The sequence below is a fragment of the Leuresthes tenuis genome, unplaced genomic scaffold (genome assembly GCF_036924035.1).
Source record: "Leuresthes tenuis unplaced genomic scaffold, fLeuTen1.0.hap1 SCAF_22, whole genome shotgun sequence".
Lineage (NCBI taxonomy): Eukaryota > Metazoa > Chordata > Actinopteri > Atheriniformes > Atherinopsidae > Leuresthes > Leuresthes tenuis.
In genome coordinates, this window is record NW_027325376.1 from 3,648,364 (window position 1) to 3,667,770 (window position 19,407).

At 45.0% G+C, this 19,407-nt stretch overlaps 1 protein-coding gene across 3 annotated transcripts in view; it reads left to right on the plus strand.

The window, feature by feature from the left end:
* The window catches only part of LOC140281977 (phosphofurin acidic cluster sorting protein 1-like), a 54,918-nt gene that overhangs the window by 22,823 nt on the left and 12,688 nt on the right, over positions 1 to 19,407 (plus strand). The window contains exons 2-11 of one of the 3 annotated variants that reach the window (XM_072376501.1): positions 6,558 to 6,645; positions 7,464 to 7,553; positions 8,244 to 8,369; positions 11,768 to 11,912; positions 11,996 to 12,087; positions 14,077 to 14,154; positions 16,032 to 16,091; positions 18,193 to 18,353; positions 18,514 to 18,607; positions 19,295 to 19,378. In XM_072376501.1, the coding sequence (XP_072232602.1) occupies positions 6,558 to 6,645; positions 7,464 to 7,553; positions 8,244 to 8,369; positions 11,768 to 11,912; positions 11,996 to 12,087; positions 14,077 to 14,154; positions 16,032 to 16,091; positions 18,193 to 18,353; positions 18,514 to 18,607; positions 19,295 to 19,378 (1,018 nt within the window). The remainder of the gene's footprint in view (positions 1 to 6,557; positions 6,646 to 7,463; positions 7,554 to 8,243; positions 8,370 to 11,767; positions 11,913 to 11,995; positions 12,088 to 14,076; positions 14,155 to 16,031; positions 16,092 to 18,192; positions 18,354 to 18,513; positions 18,608 to 19,294; positions 19,379 to 19,407) is intronic. The other 2 variants (XM_072376502.1, XM_072376503.1) reach the window with 2 other exon arrangements.

The following is a 19,407-nucleotide window of genomic DNA, read 5'->3' on the forward strand; positions in this document are numbered from 1 at the left end:
AGGGAGGAGATGAAGCTCTGAAGACGAGGATGAGATCAAATGTGAAGGAAGAGGGTCGGGAAAATAGCTGAAGTAAGAAAAGACAGAGCTGGTAAAACAAAAAAGGTGGAGGAGTCCGATGTGACGGAGGCGGAAAACAAAGAAATGAAATGAGGAAAAGGAGGAGTACTCACCATGTTGTTTTGTTTGTACCACACGACAAGGTCAGACCTCCCATGATCGACTGTTGTCAGGGCAACCATAGGCACCTTCCTTTTAAAGCTACAGGCGCGCATTTAAACACACACTCGAGTCTCCAAAGTCAAACCTGGGGCCTTTTCTGATGATTGTACGCTGGTGTGTGGCAGATGTTCGTGCCAACCGAGGCCTTCTCTCACGTCTGGACAGGCTGGAAATCACAGATGTTAATGATAAACTGGACCATTTCCCCCTGTTAAGATAAAAAGGATGGAACAGCTGCACGTGTTGGTTTCTAAAGATCGCTGCTAAAGGATGGCTTACATTTCATGTCTTATTAAAGGCAGAACGTACAGCCCCTCTCTGAGATCAGTTTATGTCCCTCCTTTGCTCAAAGTTGCCCTGAATCGCTCCTAAACTGAGGCTTCCAACAATATCTCGGTTAGATTTCTTGTCCTACGATTAGTTTATCGTAACTATTGGAGATAATGAGGTATTTCAAACTTTAGGCACTATAATTTAATTTAATTTGACATTTTGATGGCAGTAACACCATAAAGATGTTGAGAAAAGGTTCTTTTCTCACTCGTTATAAGTTTCCAGCCTCATTTTTTCCCCTTATAGGCTGAATATTATTCAGTTGTGGAAACACGTCATATCTAGCAGGCAAATCAATTAAAAGAGCCCTAATTAACTCAAGGAAATCCCCTCTTTGCTGTCCTAACTGGCTTTTGTTTCCGTTGGACTGATACATGATGTTGTTTCACGTCTTATTGCGTGTGTATAATTCTTTCTTTGATAGACACGCCGTCTATCTTTGCCTCTGCAGAGACTGCCCTTTCCAGAAAATCATAGGTCAATCTGCCCACAGACGTTATCGAACCATTCCCTGCCTCTGTCAGCTCCCCCGTTTCATCCACCCATGCCTTTTTCTACACACACACATAAAAACAAATATCAGCAGCTGCCAGCAAAATAAGAGGCGTTATCAGTCAAAGGTGCATTAAACATTTATTCCACGCCGGTGACTCAGCCCGAGAAGTGTTTTTCAGTTTGTCCTATAGGTCCACGGAGAGTTTTTAGGACAAGCTTATGCACTCAGAGTGTCACTGAGAACACACACAAATCCACACTTTCTCACATGAACCCTGCAGATGCACACGTCGTGTTTTATTACACAACATTCAACGACAGTGAGATGGTTTCATAACACAAAATGGGAGCACAAACCACAAAAATGGGCCTTTTTTCTTGTTTGTTACAAAGTTAAATGACTTTCTAATAAAGATAGTTTGACTTTAACTGACTGCCAACGACTGATAATATAAAAGTCCTGGAAAACCAACAGGAAAACCAAGATTTTTGCATTTTTATTGTGATTTTCTCACCCAGCTGCTTATGAAATATCCAAACCTTGTGTGCTCCCGTTGTCTTCTTCTTTGGAACTAGAGCTTGTAAAATCGGAGGAAGTGAAACTGAACGCGTCTGCATATGTTTTACCAGAGAATCGGACATCTTTTTACGCTTTGGCGCAAAAAGGCTTTGGAGGAACTGCAGCAAGAGCCGCTTCCACTTCAAAATGTCGCTTTCACTTCTGGTGGCTGGACATCGATACTTTTGTTGAGTTTATCATTAATAAAGGAGACCAAAGCAATGAGGCAAGCGCAGATATCAAAACGAAAGACACGAGCATTAACACCATGAAAAATGTGTGTTTCAAGACGAGAAGTTTAAGACCTGGCCTCCATCTCAGCACAACTAACAGCAAATAATGAGCAGATATGGAAGGCAATCGTGGTTTTTATAGAGTTCTGAAAGAGGCTACCACATTAAATCCACCCTGAAACGTCCCAGGCGCCAGTGAAGGCGACACGTAGCTGGATTGATGTTTATTTTATTGATCATGTGATGTTACTTTAAATCGTCTCAGCTGAGCTCACATTCAGAATCCTTTTGCCATCCAGTGAACTGATACTTTTAACTTTCTCCTACGCCGTCACCTTGCAGGTGAGGGACCCAATTATCGGTTTAAAAAACACATTTGGCTCCAAGAGATTTCAAAGCTGTTGGGAATTAATCAAAATCCTGGCTTAGCTCCACTCCCTGGAAGACGAATTGGCTTGTTGTTTTTTTACACAATGCTCTGCAACCCATCATTTTATCTCAGCTTTTGCTGTGCAGAAGCAGGTTTTTGGAGTTATTTGTCGTCCCATTCTGCCCCTCACTGCCACATTCTGATACCTTCCTCTTTGAGTCAGCCTCCACTCTGCTTTGATTGGAAATAATGTGCAGCTGAGGTGCCGTGGCGGCTGTCGAGGAGACGAGGCAGAAGTGACGACTGCAGCATAAGGCGGACTGTTTTGACCTTTTCCATACGATGCCTCCTGTCAGCCACTGTGCTCTGACTGAGATTCATTTCTCTGGCTGCTTTACAGTGCTGGAGCTGAGTGATGCATGCAAGGAAAAGCCTTTCCTTTGTGTTCCTGGACCTGGACACGAAGTGGCTGAATGTCTCCGTGAAGCTTTCAGCCACGGTCTGTGTTTCAACTTTTGCAGAAACCGCGCTGACACCGAGCAGCGACTTTATCTTCAGGGATGGTCACGCTTTAAAACTCTTCAACGGAGCTTCGCCACAGCTATGACGTCCGATGATGAGGGTTTTCGGGGGCGTATTCCCACTGTAGGAACCTTTTGCAGTTCCTAGAGCCGTTTTTTTTTGCACATTCGGACATTTAGGAACCAGGGACCACGGCCCTCAGTTCCTAGAACCATTTTAGCTCCTTCTCCGAGGTCTTTTCTGGTTTCCATAGCAACACAAACCATTTTAGCTCCTTCAGGGTCTTTTCTGGGTTCCACAGGAACATGCCGTAGGTGTTTGGTGGCTGTAGCTCCGCCCCTTGTCTGAAATGTTTACTCATACGACACGGACCCAACCGGCGCCTGTTTAATAAGTTGAACTTCGTCTCCTTTGTCTGCGGCGCTCTGCTCTCCTTCTTTCCTCCATGAAAGGAAGAAGTATCGCCCGCTGCTGGATTCTCCGTCTCCTGACTCTCGCTGTGCGCTCTTCCAGCCTCCATCTTAGACGCCTGATGTGATCGTCCATGATTAATATCACCGCCATGCAGACCATGAACACGGTGGCCTCCTCGCTCTCCATGTTAGCTTCTTGCTGCTGTTGTTTCCTTCTCTCCTTACTTTTCCCGGGTTCTGTTCTGTTGCTGAGTGGCGCTAAAGTAACACGTCTGTGGCAGACGGCTGCGTCACATCAGTCCCTGTCGAGGCCCCCGACTCATGTGTGAATGCAACATGAAACAGTTCCCCTGGGGAAGGACAGGTCTTAGAACTGGGTTCCTATAACGCCTCTGTCCGAATTCGGCTTTAGACATTACTCTGACGTCAGCTTTGTGACTTTATGGGAAGGAAATAGCAGGTAAAGCAGAAGATTTATTCTGCCTATCGTCTGCTGCGATGGACATATTCTAAAGTGGACACTCCCCACTCAAATATGAGTCATTCAGAGAGGAGAAGGACCATCTTTTGCTGCACGCCTTGCAGCCCACGACACCTGAATACCAGAAGCTGAGGTATCTTAACCTGATCTAAAAAGCTAGAGTCAACCACGTTTTTCCTGTGATGTTGTGCATCTAAAACAGTCCACAGAAGGTGGTTTTAAAGCCTCCACCAGTCATGTCACTTTATTGCATTTAGATTCCAAGTTTGACTAGTTTATTTGGAAAACTAGCTTTGAAATATTTAGTCCTCGAGTCCTTAAAGATTATCGATGATTTAGTCCCAAACCAAACTCCTTTCAGCACAAACCTTCCTCTATGGCAGGGATCTCCAACTCCGGTCCTGCAGGTTTGAGATGTTTCCCTGCTCCAACACACCTGATTCAGGTCGATGCCTCATTAGCAGAACAATCTTTTGAAGAGATCCATTTCATCTGAATCAGGTGTGTTGAAGCAGGGAAACATAAAACCTGCAGGACAGCGGCCCTCCAGGACCGGAGTTGGAGATCCCTGCCTGTGCCTTGGTGTGGTTATAGCAGCACTAGAGGTTCTTGTGAAGGATGCTGGAGAGTAAATAATCGTTTGTATTCGGGTCTTTTACCCATTGCCTTGTCCCAAATCGATCCCTTCTGCTTCCTCTCCACTTTGACTCAACACCACTCAGATCCAGCAGGTGTAAGCAGGAGCTGCACTTTGTGTCAGAAGAGAAATTGATCAGTTTGTGCTGATGGATCTCGGGTCCCCTGCCCACTTTGATCAGGAAAGCCTTGGCTTTTTTTGGGGGGAGAAAGGTTCGCAGTGTTTGCTGCTGGGTTTTTCCTGATGGTTGCATCAGCAGTCGGGCCCATCTCAGTTCGGGGGATGTGAGCGCCTAAAAAGAAAGATGAAAGGCAGCCAGTGGGGTGGATTTGGTGGCAGGTCCATGAGATGAGAAGGAGCTGAGGAATGAAAAGCTCTCCCTCCACTCTGCCTGCCTTTAATCTCTGTAGAGAGGAGTCTGAGTGAGTCTGTTTGTGTTCCAGTGCTTCTCTGCATGTCAGCATATTACCTTTGTCCCGTCTGGACTATTGATCCGTTATTGGGCTTTTTGCTTTTCTTTTCAGGCATCTTAAATGGATCTTTTCACAGCCTTTTCCTTGACTTATTTGCTTACCTCTGCAGTTAAACGCTGCCTTTTGTTTCACTTTATGAAACGTCCCTTTTTACCCTTTTTTTCTTTGCAGCGTCAGACAGTCGATCTGTTTCTTCTTCACCACATCTCTATTCTCTGTGTTGTCTCCCTCAATTTTCACATCTTTCAGTGCCTCTCTTTTTGTTTCTTTGTCAGTTCCTGCTCCCCCCCTCTCCCTGTCTTTCTCCTCTCTCCGCTCTTCCGTCATCCTCTCAATCTTTGCTCCTGCTGCATGCGATCTTTTGTGTTTGCAGTGTTTTTCTGTGGCTTGGTGAGTCCCTTCAGGCTCGGTGGTTTCCTCTCCGCCTCCTAAGTCCTGCAGATGAATTATTGAACAGCCAGACTGACCCCTGGCTGCACATGTGCAGTTTGGGTGTGGTTTTTTCTTTCTTCCTGTCTCTGTACCTGTCCCCACATTCGACTTTGTGTTTCAGTCTAAAATGGAAGACATATCAGGAGTATTCTCTGTCTCTTTGTGCGCTTTGACGTAAGCGCTGGCTTCAGTTGAAAGGAGGCTCCTTTTAACTTTTACAAAAATAGCAAACTATTTTCAGTCCCGTCGCAGGCTTCGTTTGAATCAGCTTGAGCTGCACTTTACGCCTTTTTTTAGACTTTATTTTAGGTTTGCTTTATTTGATTGTTCTTTTTAAACGGGAGAGACTGAAGGTTGCTCCTTCGCTTATTTGTGTGTCTTCGTGGTCCTGCTGACATCTACTGCAGCAAGAATCACCTCCAGAACATCAGCAGGTGTCTTTATGTCTGTCCAATCTGGTTAATTCAGCATTTATGCAGGTTTTTTTGCAGTGTAACTGGTGACAGACATGGAAGACGGGTTTCCTGACCCACGTTTCCATGAGTGCTCGGTTCGTAGCTCCGGTGATTCCCATCATTCTGCAGTGTTTTCATGTTGTTGTGCTTTTTAACGTCCCCACAGTGAGTTACAGTATGTGTCTTAAAGCTGCTTCACTGACTGCAGCCTCTTATATGTTCACTTCCAGCTTCACACTGTGCGATAGGCATCCAATGACTGACCTATACAGGCTGTATGAGGACGATATCAGTTTAAAAAGCTGACTTCTTGCAGACTGCGTGAAGAGTAGTAAAAATTCTAAGCGTAACATTAATATTCAGTAGATTTTTCCTGTTTTTCCCCCCATGCTGCCTCCTTGTCTTGGTATAAGCTGGAGGACAGACGAGGCTTTTGCATATTTTTTGCTTCTTTGTTTGAATCCCTCAGGTTCCTTTTAACTGGTTTGGCTTTGATTTTCCCATAATGGCGCCTGTGTTGTTGATCGCTGCCTCACCCGATGCTACATTCCTGTTGGTTGGTTGGTTTGTTGTGGGTCATAGCGGCAGTCTGCAGGTTCTGACCCGGTCAGATATTTGTCCCTGGCTGTCTTTGGTCGTCAGGTCACTGCAGAGATGGTCCTTGAACCCATCTCCCTGTCCGATGTGGCACCCATAAGTCATCTTTGCTCTGTGCACCAGGCTTTAGCTGCAGACAGGGTTTTTTCTTTTGCTTTTGACTTCCAAGTTGAGTTTCTTGAGCTTTCACACTGTGCAAAGAGCTCTATTTTAGAACAAATGTGTCTCTGTTGGCTTCTTGATCATTTTGCTTGTGCTGTGAAAACAAGCCGATGCACTGCGAGGCAGCCGGATGTGGAAAGTAATTCAAGTGTCGTTGTGTTCTTTTCTGTAAGGCTTTTCAACCTGACCCTGAAGAAACTGATCATGCTGAAGGAGCTGGACAAAGACCTCACCTCGGTGGTGATCGCCGTCAAACTGCAGGTACGACAGCACTTCTGAGACATTTAGACGCTGCAGCAGTGGAAGAAAAACACTCTGAAATGTATGAACTTAGCTTTGTGGTTTTTTATTTGATTGTAAGAATAAAGCAGCTCAGTACAAAGAAAAAAAAGCTCTACTTAGTCAACTTGGCTTTTATTTATGTGGCTCCAGTCAGCAAAATCTCATTATAGGACTTAAATACTTGGGTCAGAAGCTGCTTAAAAGCTGAACAATTTAAAAAAAAAGTAGCTCTTCTTCCCCATTTTCCACTTCTGTAAAGTTGTTTTGTGGAGTCAGGTTATTGGATCTGGACACACTTCCTCTTCTTTGATTTGCAGCCAGAACACTTGCTGTAAGTCCTCCGCAGATGTTTACTTTGAATTACTCTGAATTACTTTGAATTACTCTGAATTACGTTGCTCCTGTCGTTGATGGAGGCAGCGATGCTGCCAGGCTTTGGGATGTTTCTTAGTATGAACGGTTAAAGTCGAGGTGGATCACTGCAGAAAACCCAGTTTACTTTCTGCTTGGTGGTTGTTTTCACTCTTTATTGTCTTTATCTTGTTTCCCTTCTTAATAAAGCGGTAAATTCTCTGCTGGCACCTGTTTTAATTGACGCTGTTGTCACCAGTTTCAGTGTCTCTCCTTCACTTCCTTCTCTCTCGGCCTCCTTCGCTCTTCTCTTGGTTTGAGTGATGATCATTCATTGCTTTGACTCTGCTGGAGTCAGCCTGGACGCACCATCAGAAATCTTTCCATCTATCCCTGCTCTCTCTTGCCATGTTTCCAGTGTATTGACCATTCGTCTCCTTCCTTAGGGCTCCAAGCGGATCCTGCGCTCCAATGAGATCCTGCTGTCCTCAGCAGGCCTAACGGAGACCGACCTGCAGCTCACCTTCTCCCTGCAGGTACAGACAAAGGTTCAGAGGGTCGGGGCCCTGCCGCTCTCTTTAAACACTGTAATGACTGAGCTGCACCCTGTAGCTGAGGAAAAACAAGCCAGACAGCTTTCTGATGACATGAAGCTCGGAGTAAAGTCTATTCTGAACACTCATAAACTCTGTAATGCAGGGACAGAGACTCTGCTTCCAGTGAAGCTCAACCTGACATACATTAAGATCATCCACAGGCAGAACAGAGTTAATCTTCTTCTTCTGCTCTAAATCATCCTTTCGTGTTTCCATGAGTCTAAACGCTGCTGAAAGGTCGGGGGAGGGGGGGGTTTCTTTCTCTGAATCTTACCGGGTGCACTGAACCAGACATTATATAATATACATTAAAACTGTGTCAGCCACAATACTGTGGAGACGGAGCCTATTAAAGGAGGCTGTGGAGTCGTGTCGCGGCGGCTTCCAACGCTGTTGCAGGAGTCAGTTCCAGATATAGCGCCCCCGGGGAGATTCTTAATGATGGGTTATGTCATAGTTCGGATGTGACTAAGTGGCCTGACACCAGAGGAAATTCAGCAGGTGATAATGTCTTATGCAAGATGCCGTTCACATCCGTCTAATTATCTGAACCTGAGGAACAAATGTGCTTTGTGTATCCGCTGCTTCTTCTCTGCAGCAGTTTGATTTTGTGCATGTTTTTACCCGCAGTATCCTCACTTCCTGAAGAGGGACGCCAACAAGCTTCAGATCATGCTGCAGCGGCGGAAACGATACAAGAACCGGACCATCCTGGGCTACAAGACTCTGGCTCTGGGGCTCATCAACATGGCTGAGGTATGACAGGCAGCATGTGTGATGTTCAGAGCTTTCGGGGATACATATGAGTCATATTTCAGCATCACTGGAGCCCGGCAGAATGTGGTGCTGCTGGGAGTTTCTCTCACTGGCAAAAAGGGACAAAGTCAGCTGGTCGTCTGGCTACATTTTACTGTGCAAAATAACAACTGTGCAGACCTCACGATGCATTGATCGCTCTGCTGCCCTGGCTCTGACATGCTTAATGTTTAGTGTGTTTGCACAAGTGTTAATTAGATTTATATTTTCTAAAAACAGCCCAACTTTCCGTTCATTTGCCCACTTTCATCTTCACGCTTTGCTCCGTGGAAACGGAGCTGAAATATTTGATCAAATGTTAATGAAAGGGATGAGATGGCTCATTTCTCACGTTGTTGGAATAATAAATACTGGCAGTAATAGTTAATCCCTGCACTGCTGGGGGGGGGTTAATCTTTGTTCTTTGTGTGACCAGTGATCACTTTTTCCTCACAATGAACCAAAGCTGGACGGATTCATGTGTTCTTGAGCATCCTTCTCATTACAGGGAGAATTTAGAAACTCTAGCACAGTTTTTCCTGCAGAGCGTTTCTCAGCATTGGCCCCAAACACCCAAGAGGCTCCACAATGAACTCTGTGGTTCATAGACGAGAGCTCAGTCTGATTTCCTTTGTAATCCTTCCCTTTTGGTTCTCTTTTAAAAGAAAGATGAAGGGTCTCGGTCTCCACACGTTGCATTTCTCAGCCGGTTTGGGCGCTGCTGAGTCAGCAGAATCTCATCCTGAGGAAATGTCCTCAGCTGATCTGAGGATTTGACCCAACAAACAACCAGTCCCAGGCTCGCTCTTTCACACATGCTTAAATCCAGTCTCTGTGTAACTGAGATGTATCGCCTCCCATTGCACATGCCCCTCATGCACCTCCTTTTTTATATTCCTACTTTTTCATCCACTTTGATGCCTCTGAAAACATATCAAACGTTGACCTTCATCCAAACTCAATTGAAAGGAGTGCACTGTGAAACCAGACGGTGGATTTCAATCTTTGGCTGAGCTGTGCCTTCCTGGCACGTACAAATGTCACCATGAATCAAACTTCCAATTAGGTTTGAGCCTCTTCTGCCAGCATCTCCTCCCGTTGTCCGCCCCCCCGCAACATGAAGCCGTTCTACGAGGACTGGGATTTATGGTGCGAGCGTCACACTTTCTGAAAGCCCGGTGGCTCTCACAGGCTGTGCTTTCCAGTGCAGTCCAAATTCTTAACTGCGTAAAACACCTTGAACAGACTGGCTGCCAGAAAATAAAGGCAATGAAACTGGCTCGGTCTGCAGCTCAAAGAAATGAGAAAGGGTAGAAAAAGACAGCGTGAGCTGATAGAGCATGAGTGCATGCTGCTTGATAGTCCTGATGAGAAGCCTTCCTGATCTAAGACAGGATGCAACTGTACTCTGATGTAAAATACAGTCAAATGTTGTGCATGAGGCTCTTTCTGCTGACAGGTTCACTGCAAAGTGCTGCACAGACTCCTTCACACCAAAGATTCAGACTCACTCTCTTCAGAGACACAGTAGAAGCTGCTGCAAAAGTCTGTCTAAAGCTCTTGGTGTGCATCAGAGTTAACATTACAGGGGCCACACATAAGCTTTTAGAGTCATGTCAGTGGCACCGAGCTTCTTTCGTGTGCCAGACACTTTCCACTGGCCCCTCAAACAGCAGGATGGACTTAATCCTGCAACTTGTTGAAGGTTGAGAAAGGCTTTGCCTATAAATTCAGGCTCCCACAGAATACACACTCATTTTTAAAAAAAGGAGAGTTCAGTATTAGGCTTGGAAACATGAAAAGTGGCCACGACCAACTTAAAAGTCTCTGCATTGCTTCTTTTGTCTACAAAAACAACAGAAAATTGTTGTTTTTATGTACAGAAAACTGAGAAAATGATGAGATTTCAGAGGCTGGAACAGGAGATGATGGCTTTAGTCAAACAGTTGTTTTATTAAGAGATTACATCTCTGGTGTGGCTGGGCTCTGAGCCTAAACTGCAGCTGGGATTCATCTGAACTGTCCCTTCGCGTGGGCCTGCAGTGGCTCAGGAGATGCAGCTGGGAGCCACAGCGGTGAATGTGACTGATGTTATTTCTGCTTGTTGTTTTAAGCGCCGTAAATCACCTGTAGAGGTGGAACAAGAACAAGGAGAACATCTCTACCCAGAAAGGTCTTGCTGCTTGTGCTCCGAAGAATCCTCGAGTTATTTCACTTCCATCCATCTGTCTTTTTGTTCCTCTGTAAATCTGAGCACTGCAGTGATGAACAGCACCTTTCAGGCTTTGGTTTTTGTGGTAAAAGTGTATTTTCTGAGAGAATTCACTTCATGCCGTTGGACATAATGGATTCAATCAGCGGAGGCTGTACTTTGACTCTCTTTCCAGTGGTGTTTAAAAGCTTTGGCATAGTTTCAGAGGATGAATCTGCACTGAATCCATCAGTGTGTTCAGTCTTTTCATGGGGAAAATAGCGAAGGATGAAAAAAAAGATGAAATCCGTATTTTGCATCGAATACGCATAATGTGCTGTTTGGCAGATTTGCATAATAGTTTTTCTGACTGGAAACTGGTTAAATTTAGCCACCAGCAGCATTTGAACCCCAGCCGAAGGAGTAATGTCCCTCTTTAATCTGCGTCTCCATAATAAGCCGCTCAGACTTCATTAACTCAGCAAGTGTGAGCAGACTGCAGAGAGGCGAGATTCATTCAGTTAGATGCACAGCCACATGCGTAGGGGAGGTGATGCGGCTGCTGGCTGCAGACACACAGCCTCTCTGGCTCATGCCTTTACCTTTTCTTAGCTGCCATTGGGTTTAGTTAATCCCAGACGTTCTCCAGCCTCCTCTTTTCCTCTCCTTCCATTATCTCCCACGTCTGCTTCGTGTCTGTCTTCCTTTTTCTGCCACAGTCTGCATTTCCTCCCCTCGCCTCGTGCTTTTTTAACAAAGTGTGCGGTTCAGTGTCTGTCCTCGTCTCGGAGTTAATATTTATGCTTCTGATGTTTTCATCTGGCGACCCGTCCAGCGTGTACGCCGCCTCTCGCCCGATGGCAGCTGGCATGCATAGATAACGGATGGGGGATGCTTTCATTTCCACGCATTCAGAATCTCATCTGGGAAAATAATTGTTCCTCGGAGCATATCAGGGTTTTATTCACATCACATACGAGGACGAGTTTAGGGTTTTTCTTGCTGTCGTGATGCTGCTCTGGCCCTCTGTCACAGACACTGCCATCAGGCTCTTATCAGCCGATTCAAAGCAAAGCTTCACAGGTAGAACGTAGAAGATCAGGAAACAGGAAACAGATTTAATGCATCTCGCTCTAAAAGTGTTCAAACGAGTCTTTTCCGCCTGAAGGTGATGCAGCACCCCAGTGAGGGCGCCCAGGTCCTGGGCCTCCACAGCCAGCTGAAAGACGCCTCCGTGCCTGTGGCTGAGGTCAGAGTCTATTCCCTCTCCAGCCAGCCCATCGATCACGAAGGACCCAAAGCAAAGATGTCAGGTAGTGTTGGCACAGCTGTCTCTCCTCACTCTGCAACAACCACAGGCGGACGCCAGTAACGCAGCATCTTTCTTCCTCTGCAGATCGTTCCCCAGACATCGACAACTACTCCGAAGAAGAGGAAGAGAGCTACTCGTCAGAACAGGAAGGCAGCGACGACCCTATTCATGGACAGGTGTGTTCAGACGAGGCCAGAAAGGCACTGATCTCAGAACTGATCTGATCTGGTGTGTGTTGTTGAAGAAGTTTGTCCATGTTTGTGCTGTGCTGCGATGCTCTTTGCTGCCAGTTTTTAAAGGTTTTTAACCAAAGTTGGTCAATTTAAAACCATAGAAAGCATGGAAAAAGAAAACGGTGTTTCTATCTGGTTTTATTTTTCATGAAGCAGTGGTTTCAGCGTCCTTGGAGCCAATAAACAGGGATGGCTCTGCAGTGTCGTCCATCTTCATTTCTTCTCTAAAAAATTCTTGGCGCACAGACAAAAAGACGAAGTATATTGGTTTGTGGGTTTTTTTTCCTTTTGTTAGCAAACAAACTGCTGCGAGCATCAGCAGAGCGCTTGTGGTTTCTTTATTCTGTTACCTTGTGTCTCGGATTATGAGAGAGAAAGTGAAGACACTCTGGGGATGTGAGGGGGAGTCGGTGCCCGTCGGTGCGAAAGATTGAAAAGAGCGAGCAGACAGCACGGAGAGATAAGACTGGAGCAGTGAGGCTTTGAGGGGCAGATTGAAAAGACTGAGAGGAGGGATGGAGGGAGGATAAACAGAAGCTGGGGGAGTGGTGCTGTACAGAGGTGGAGACAGACTTCAGCAGGGTGCCAAAAGGTCAAAGCTGGGGCCCATGATGCAGGATTTTATTAAAACGTATGGCTCAGTTTATAGTGTTTTCTTCAAGATAAAAACCAGTTTACTTTGCATTTACCCGTCAGTTTAGGCTTTTGAGATGCACCTTTTCAGTAGCTAAGAACCAACAGATACTCTGTAAACGGGTCAGACTGTATTGGCTCAGCCTGTGGTGGCTTGAAATACGGGTTCAGGGTTTGCGGCTCTGCAGCCTGGTTCTTATCCAGCCAGCTGATGACCTCATTAAACTTGTGCAAGGTCTTCTGCCTCGTGTCTCCCTTTGTTGTCTTTCAACAAGCCGCATGTCTTCATGCCTTCTCCACAGGGAGGGAAGACCCTACATCCGTCCTTTATCTTCGATGTTCTTTTGGGGTTGTTGGAGCAGGCATACCGGGAATAATGAAGCGTTTGTGTACGTTTGAGCTCACTGTTTTAGCATGGCAGCTAAAGTAAAATGATTCCACACATAAAACCATTTATTAAACATCTAGATTGTACTAGGATGTCAGAAATGGCCAAAAATCACCAGAGAAATCTGGAAAAGTATGGAAGCTGTGTAGGGACATTGTTTGTAGTTCTGGGCATTATTTCTTTTGTGGAAAATCGCGCTAACTTACCTTAATGTCAGCCTAGATCGATGAGATCTGAGGACTGGAAGCCCTTTCTTTCTATTTGGCACTGAACTACAGTGCTAAACGTTTGCTGAGGAACACGAATGCAGAGTCCTGACGGTGAAGCCTAGAGGTGGAAGAGTAAGTCATCAGGAACAGATGTGAGCCTCTGCAGTCTTTGGGTGGAGGAGATGTGCGGACATATCACAGCAGGTGTCGCTGAAGGGCTTTTGTTGTGTTAGTCAGTGTTTTCTCACGGAAATACCGAAGCAAAACACACCTGAAGTAATGTCTGTGCTCCTAGGCTTTAACAAACTGTCTGGAACAAGTTTCTACGTAAAGGTAAGTTCAGGGAAATGTGCCACAGAACTGGGCTCTGCACCAGTGGAGTTTTGCATGAGTCGCATTCATGCTTCTGTTGCAAAATTACAGTTATGAAGTCATCAAATCCACATGCTTTTAGTGGCTTTAAGACCACACAGAGCAAACCTTTTGCTGTGGCAGATTAACTGTTAGTTTTCAGTCATTTCCTGTTACAGTAAGACGGATCCAGAGCGCCATCAGCCTCGTTCTTTTAACTAACGTGGTAATAACCTCTAAAACACTGTTTGCAACACTTTTATCTCCTCTTTCTCTTTATTTTCCCTCATTCTTGCCTTCTTTCTTCCTGCTAAATTTACCTCCTTTTGTCCTTCCTTCTGCCTCTCTCAGTATCTATATGACGAAGATGAAGAGGTGAGGAAGAAGAAGCCGAGACGTAAGCTGCCTTCCAATGCTGCCATCACCAGAGTAAGAAAAAAGACGTCCCGTCTCCTCATTTCTCTCCCCGTCTCGCATGGTTTCCGTCTTCCTGCTCGTGTTCGTGTCCAAAGCAAATGAACCTGACGTGACTGCACTGGTCTCAGCTCTTTCAGCCTCTGCTCAGCTCTCCTCCTTATCAGCTCACTCCTCCTGCCTGCCTCACGTTAATGCTTTATCTATAAATCCATTTTCTCCCTCCAAGTCTCCATACATGTAATTCCGACCAATTTAGTGGGAGGAAAGCTTTGAGACGAGTCAGTACAACCGCTCGTTATGACCCTGACCGCATCCTGGGAAGCACGGATGCTTATTCTCACACTCAAGGACGCAGAATCACTGGTGATGTTCCAAATGACAGCGTACCTGTGGTTTTCCAGCAGGAAAGGAGTCTTTCTGGTGTTGTTGTTAATGGAGCCGTCCTGTTGAGCTCGAACTCCACACACAAGTTGACCCTCTTTGCTTTCTGCTTCCCAAACACAGCGGCTCTCGAACAGCCACTCAGACTTCCTCTTGAACTGCTGACGAGAGCTTTGCTCGTGGTGTTAAAATGTTAAAAAGAGAATAATCGTGGAAAGCTTTTGCATCTAATAAGTTCTCACGTCTCCAGACATCGTTTTCTTCCCTTAAGAAAAAACTGAAAATGTCAGCGCGACAGGGGAGCCGGTGGTGGTTAATCTGGTTAACTAATCAACTAATAATGATGTGAGAATGGAGCTGCAGACCTTCTGAAAACCATTTCAGTGGGAAACAGAAGTTTTGATCCATTCAATGCCGAAGGATTTTAATTTAATCGATATTAAAAGGATAACTGTCCTCATATTGTCTCACAAACAGCACTTTATGAATAAGTATGAACAGCATCTAAATAAAACAACATGATTCCCATTGTGGTGCTGGCAGGGAGCACATTCCTGTCGTGTTTCTGTTTTCATGTCACGGAGCAGAATTTGATTAATAATTTACACCCACATTAAATCCTGCCATCCTGTCATGTCGTGACATCCTTCACCCCATAAAACGACTGGAGCAGCCCAGAGGATGCAGCAAACACTGATAGAACAGTGCAATTTAGGTGCAAACATGTCCACATAATGCAGCTCAGTTCTGCATAAACCACATAGCTTGATTTAATTACTACTTACTCCAAAAATGGCCTTATTCGGGTTAAGATAATCAAAGAATGCGGTCTGCATGGCTTCCTTTTCTTTAGAGTGAGTTCTTAATTGTGTTGGTATTGAACTAATGCTCTTTCTGCAGATGTTTGTGGAGCTGTTGCAGCTCTACTGCCTCTTCTTTAGGTCACGCTCGCCACCCTCACAGCAGAGTTATGGCACTTTTCAGCTAATAAAAGCTCTACGAGTCCACGGAGAGGTGTTTTATCAGTGAATCAAACAGAAACAGTCTGTATATGGATGGTAAATGTGCTGAAGTGGGAGATATTTGTTAGAAAGAGGGAGCGAATATAAGCAAATATAGGTGATACATTTAGAGAGAAAGTTGCTGAGTCATTCTTATTAGATACTGACTAAACAATGTCTTGCTTTTTCAAATTGCTTGTTGCATAAAAGCTGCCTTGTGATGAGCCAGGAAAACATCTGTGTGAGACGGGCTGACTTGAGAGCTCCCACGCTCCCAGATATTCCACTTTAATAACACGAGACAGGAATGGCGCCATAAATTTCTCTTTTCCCCTTCAGAAATATGTTCTGATGCTGTTTCCATTAACTGCTGTTGTTCTGAGTCATAAAGCGTGAAAAGCGAGCAGAGATTGGTGTGATATCTCGCTCCTGTCAGCTCTTCCTGGGTCCCTCCTCACACCAAACACGACCTCAGTGATTCATCTTCTCCATCTTTGTCCTCCACAGCAACCCAACATCAAGCAGAAGTTTGTCGCCCTGCTGAAAAGGTTTAAAGTCACAGATGAGGTAGGCTTTTTCTCTCTTTCCCTGTCCTTCCAGCCTTCCCTTTCAGCTTTACTTGCGGGTTTCAGAGTGTCGCCGCGTATTTCCGTTTAGCTCTGACATACAGAGATGTGCGTGGGAGAGGTGGCAGAACAACTGAGATTCAGCTGGCAGCTTAAAAAGACAAAAATCATCATTTGAAATAGAACAGAGGTGTGATTAATATGTTGTTTTGGCATCGGTCTCCGTGTGGATCTTTCTGTTAGTTTTACTGACTGATTAATATTTAGTTGGAGACCAAACTCCAGTTCTACTCAAATGCTTAGCTTAGCCTACTTTTTGGAATAGAAATGATGGTGAACAGTGAAATAATTACTCACACAGTGTGTTATCAACAGTAGGGCTGCAGCGATGCACTAATCTCACGATACAATACGATACACGGCATTCAGCCAACGATTCGATGCGATTTTATACATATAATTTTCTGAAAGCTTTGAAAGGATGTTAGAAAAATTAACTCACAGACAACGGCATGAAACCAAGAAATCCCTCAGAGGCAGAGAGTATTTTACCTGCAGAACAACACAAACCTTCTCTCTGCAGAGTTCTCCAACGAGTGGTTGCCTCCCTTGCTCTTTTATTTGGTGACACACACACAAACATACAATCCTCTATGTGCCCAGGTCTGGTAAATCTCCTGAGTTTGGAGGCATCTCCTTATTTGGGGAGCTATAAAGATAACAATCAGTTCTTAAAACACAGCTCTCTTTGTCTCCCAACTTCTCCTTGTGAAGTTTTGATATGAAATGGCCTCTCTGGCTGTGACTTTTATATAATGATAATAAGCAAACTTTTCTGACAAAGGGACAGCGTGATTTGACCTGAATCGGTGCTGATTGGACTGCTGGTCTGACCTTTGAACCGGAACAACACCGCGAGACAAACAGAAACAAACAAACATGTCACAAATGTGTCTTCAGCATAGACTCATGTTTATGGTGTGAATATTACATCATCAACCTGCTTGTTTTACTTGCTAAATACCATAAACACAAATCTAAATTCTCTAATCACAAACCATCTTTTTTCATTTTTGAGGAGCTAAAAATATAAATTACAACAATCCTACATTCTATAAACAGAAAAGCCATCAAAACCACTGAGCTATACTTTATATGAACTAATCTGTTCTGTGTTTTCACTAATTGTAACGTCTGACTTTTCAATAAAGTTTGCTAAAAAAAAAAAAAATTTAATCGATACTCAGGGCTGAAAAATCGATACTTTATCGGGAAACAAAATTTTGATATATATCGCGGTATCGATTAAAATTGCTCCGCCCTAATTAACATCTCATCCTCCAGATTTCAGTGGTTAACTGTAAGAATTATGACCAAAAGTCCAGTTGAAATAAATCAGAATTATCTCATAGTGATGCTCTGAAGTAATTTCATCCAATATATAAGTAAGAGTCTTATAAGTGACACTGACTGCAGCGATTTTGCGAATCATTACAACCCATGTTTCCCTAACCCATCAAAGCAGTTGATTTAGAGTCACCGGAAAGAGAAGAAAAGACCATCTGAGTAAATCCCAATATTCGATATTCACCATTCTTTCTTCAGAGAAGACAAATAAACCACATTTTCCATGTTTAACAGCTGAAAGGCTCCACAGCTGTGCTAAACTGACCCGCCTGCACCGCAGAGCGGTCACATGACCCACCGTTGAGCAGTCCTAAATCAGAGAATGCTAAATGATTTATGAACTGCCATAACTGGGCTACAGTGTTGTGCTTTAACCTGTTCTCTTATTAGTGGAGCAACAGCTGAGCTGTCTGACCCACTCTGATTTTAAACGGGTCACTTTGGCTCACAGGCATCTCGCTCGTTTCACTTTTACGTGTCACCTTGAGTGAAATCTCAGCCTCACACGGCCTGGTGGGTCCACTTTGATGTTGGCACTGAGCCCTGCTGAGTGTTACAGTTGGGATCAACATGTCTCTCTTTACAGGAAGTTATTGGTGCTCGGTTTCAGGAAAGTGCTGCTGTTCACATGTTTTCAGCAGTGACAGTGACAGACAGAGCTGGATAAGTGGAAAGTCTCTTTGTGTGTGGTTCAGGTCGGATTTGGTCTGGAGCATGTTTCCAGGGAGCAGATCCAGGAGGTGGAGGAGGACCTGGACGAGCTGTACGACAGCCTGGAGATGTACAACCCGAGTGACAGCGGGCCAGAGATGGAGGAGACTGACAGCATCCTCAGCACACCCAAACCCAAGCTGAGGTGAGAGCAGAAGCACAGTTTCTGCTATTTCTCACAGATATCTGTGGCGATCGATGCTGGATGAAACAAGTCAGAGCTCCCCCTGCTGGTCAGAGCTGCTCTTTACCTCGCATGAAGCAGAATTCGGTGGGTTTGAAACCTTTTTTCCCCGTTTGTTCAGGCCGTTCTTTGAGGGGATGTCTCAGTCCAGCTCGCAGACAGAGATCGGCAGCCTGAACAGCAAAGGCAGCTTGGGCCGAGATCCCTTCAGTCCGGTGAGTAGCTCTGACTCACTCAGGTTATATATGTTGCTCTCCAATAACTACATAAAACTTCTCATCTGATGCCCACTGAGGGTGAAGCAGTTCAACCTGTTAAAAATAAACTCGTTAACCTAATAGAAGTTTCCAAGATGACAAATAACCAGCACCCCGCTCGGGATAGTTAAAGAGCACACGCTCAGATGAAGCTACAAGCATGATAAAACACCATGTGGCATCACTGTGAGGCGGTAAAAATCCACAATCTAAAGCCACAGGGGGGCAGATCGCAAATGATGAGAAACGTTTCAAGCCAACATTTGCTTAATGGAGCAGAACTCCAATAACTCTTTCACAGAGGAGTCTCTGCCGCTGTCTGACACAAGCAGCTTTATTACATCTTGTCGTGGTGGTGCTGAAAAGAGCTTTGTGACTACTATTGGCACACTTTGTTCAGCAGAAAAAGGCTAATTTCACTTGAATAAAAGGGTTTTTAGCTGATTTATTTGTTGCACTCTGCGAGGCTTAAAAATACCAGTGAGAACTAACATCCTCAGGACACCCCGCTGCTCTCTGAGGTTGGTTTGGATGTTTTCCCCCTGAAGCAGCGTGCTGTGGCTGCACAATGACCTCATTTCTTTTTGTTTACTGAATCCCGAGTCTCTTTGAGCCCGTCTGACTGCGCCTCCCTCATCTTTCCAGCAGGGGGAGCAGCCTCCTCTGGAGAAGATGAAACTCTCCCGCAGCCGCAACCTGGATGAGATCCTATCTGAGACTGACACTCTGGTACGAATTTCCCTGCTTTTATGAGCCAG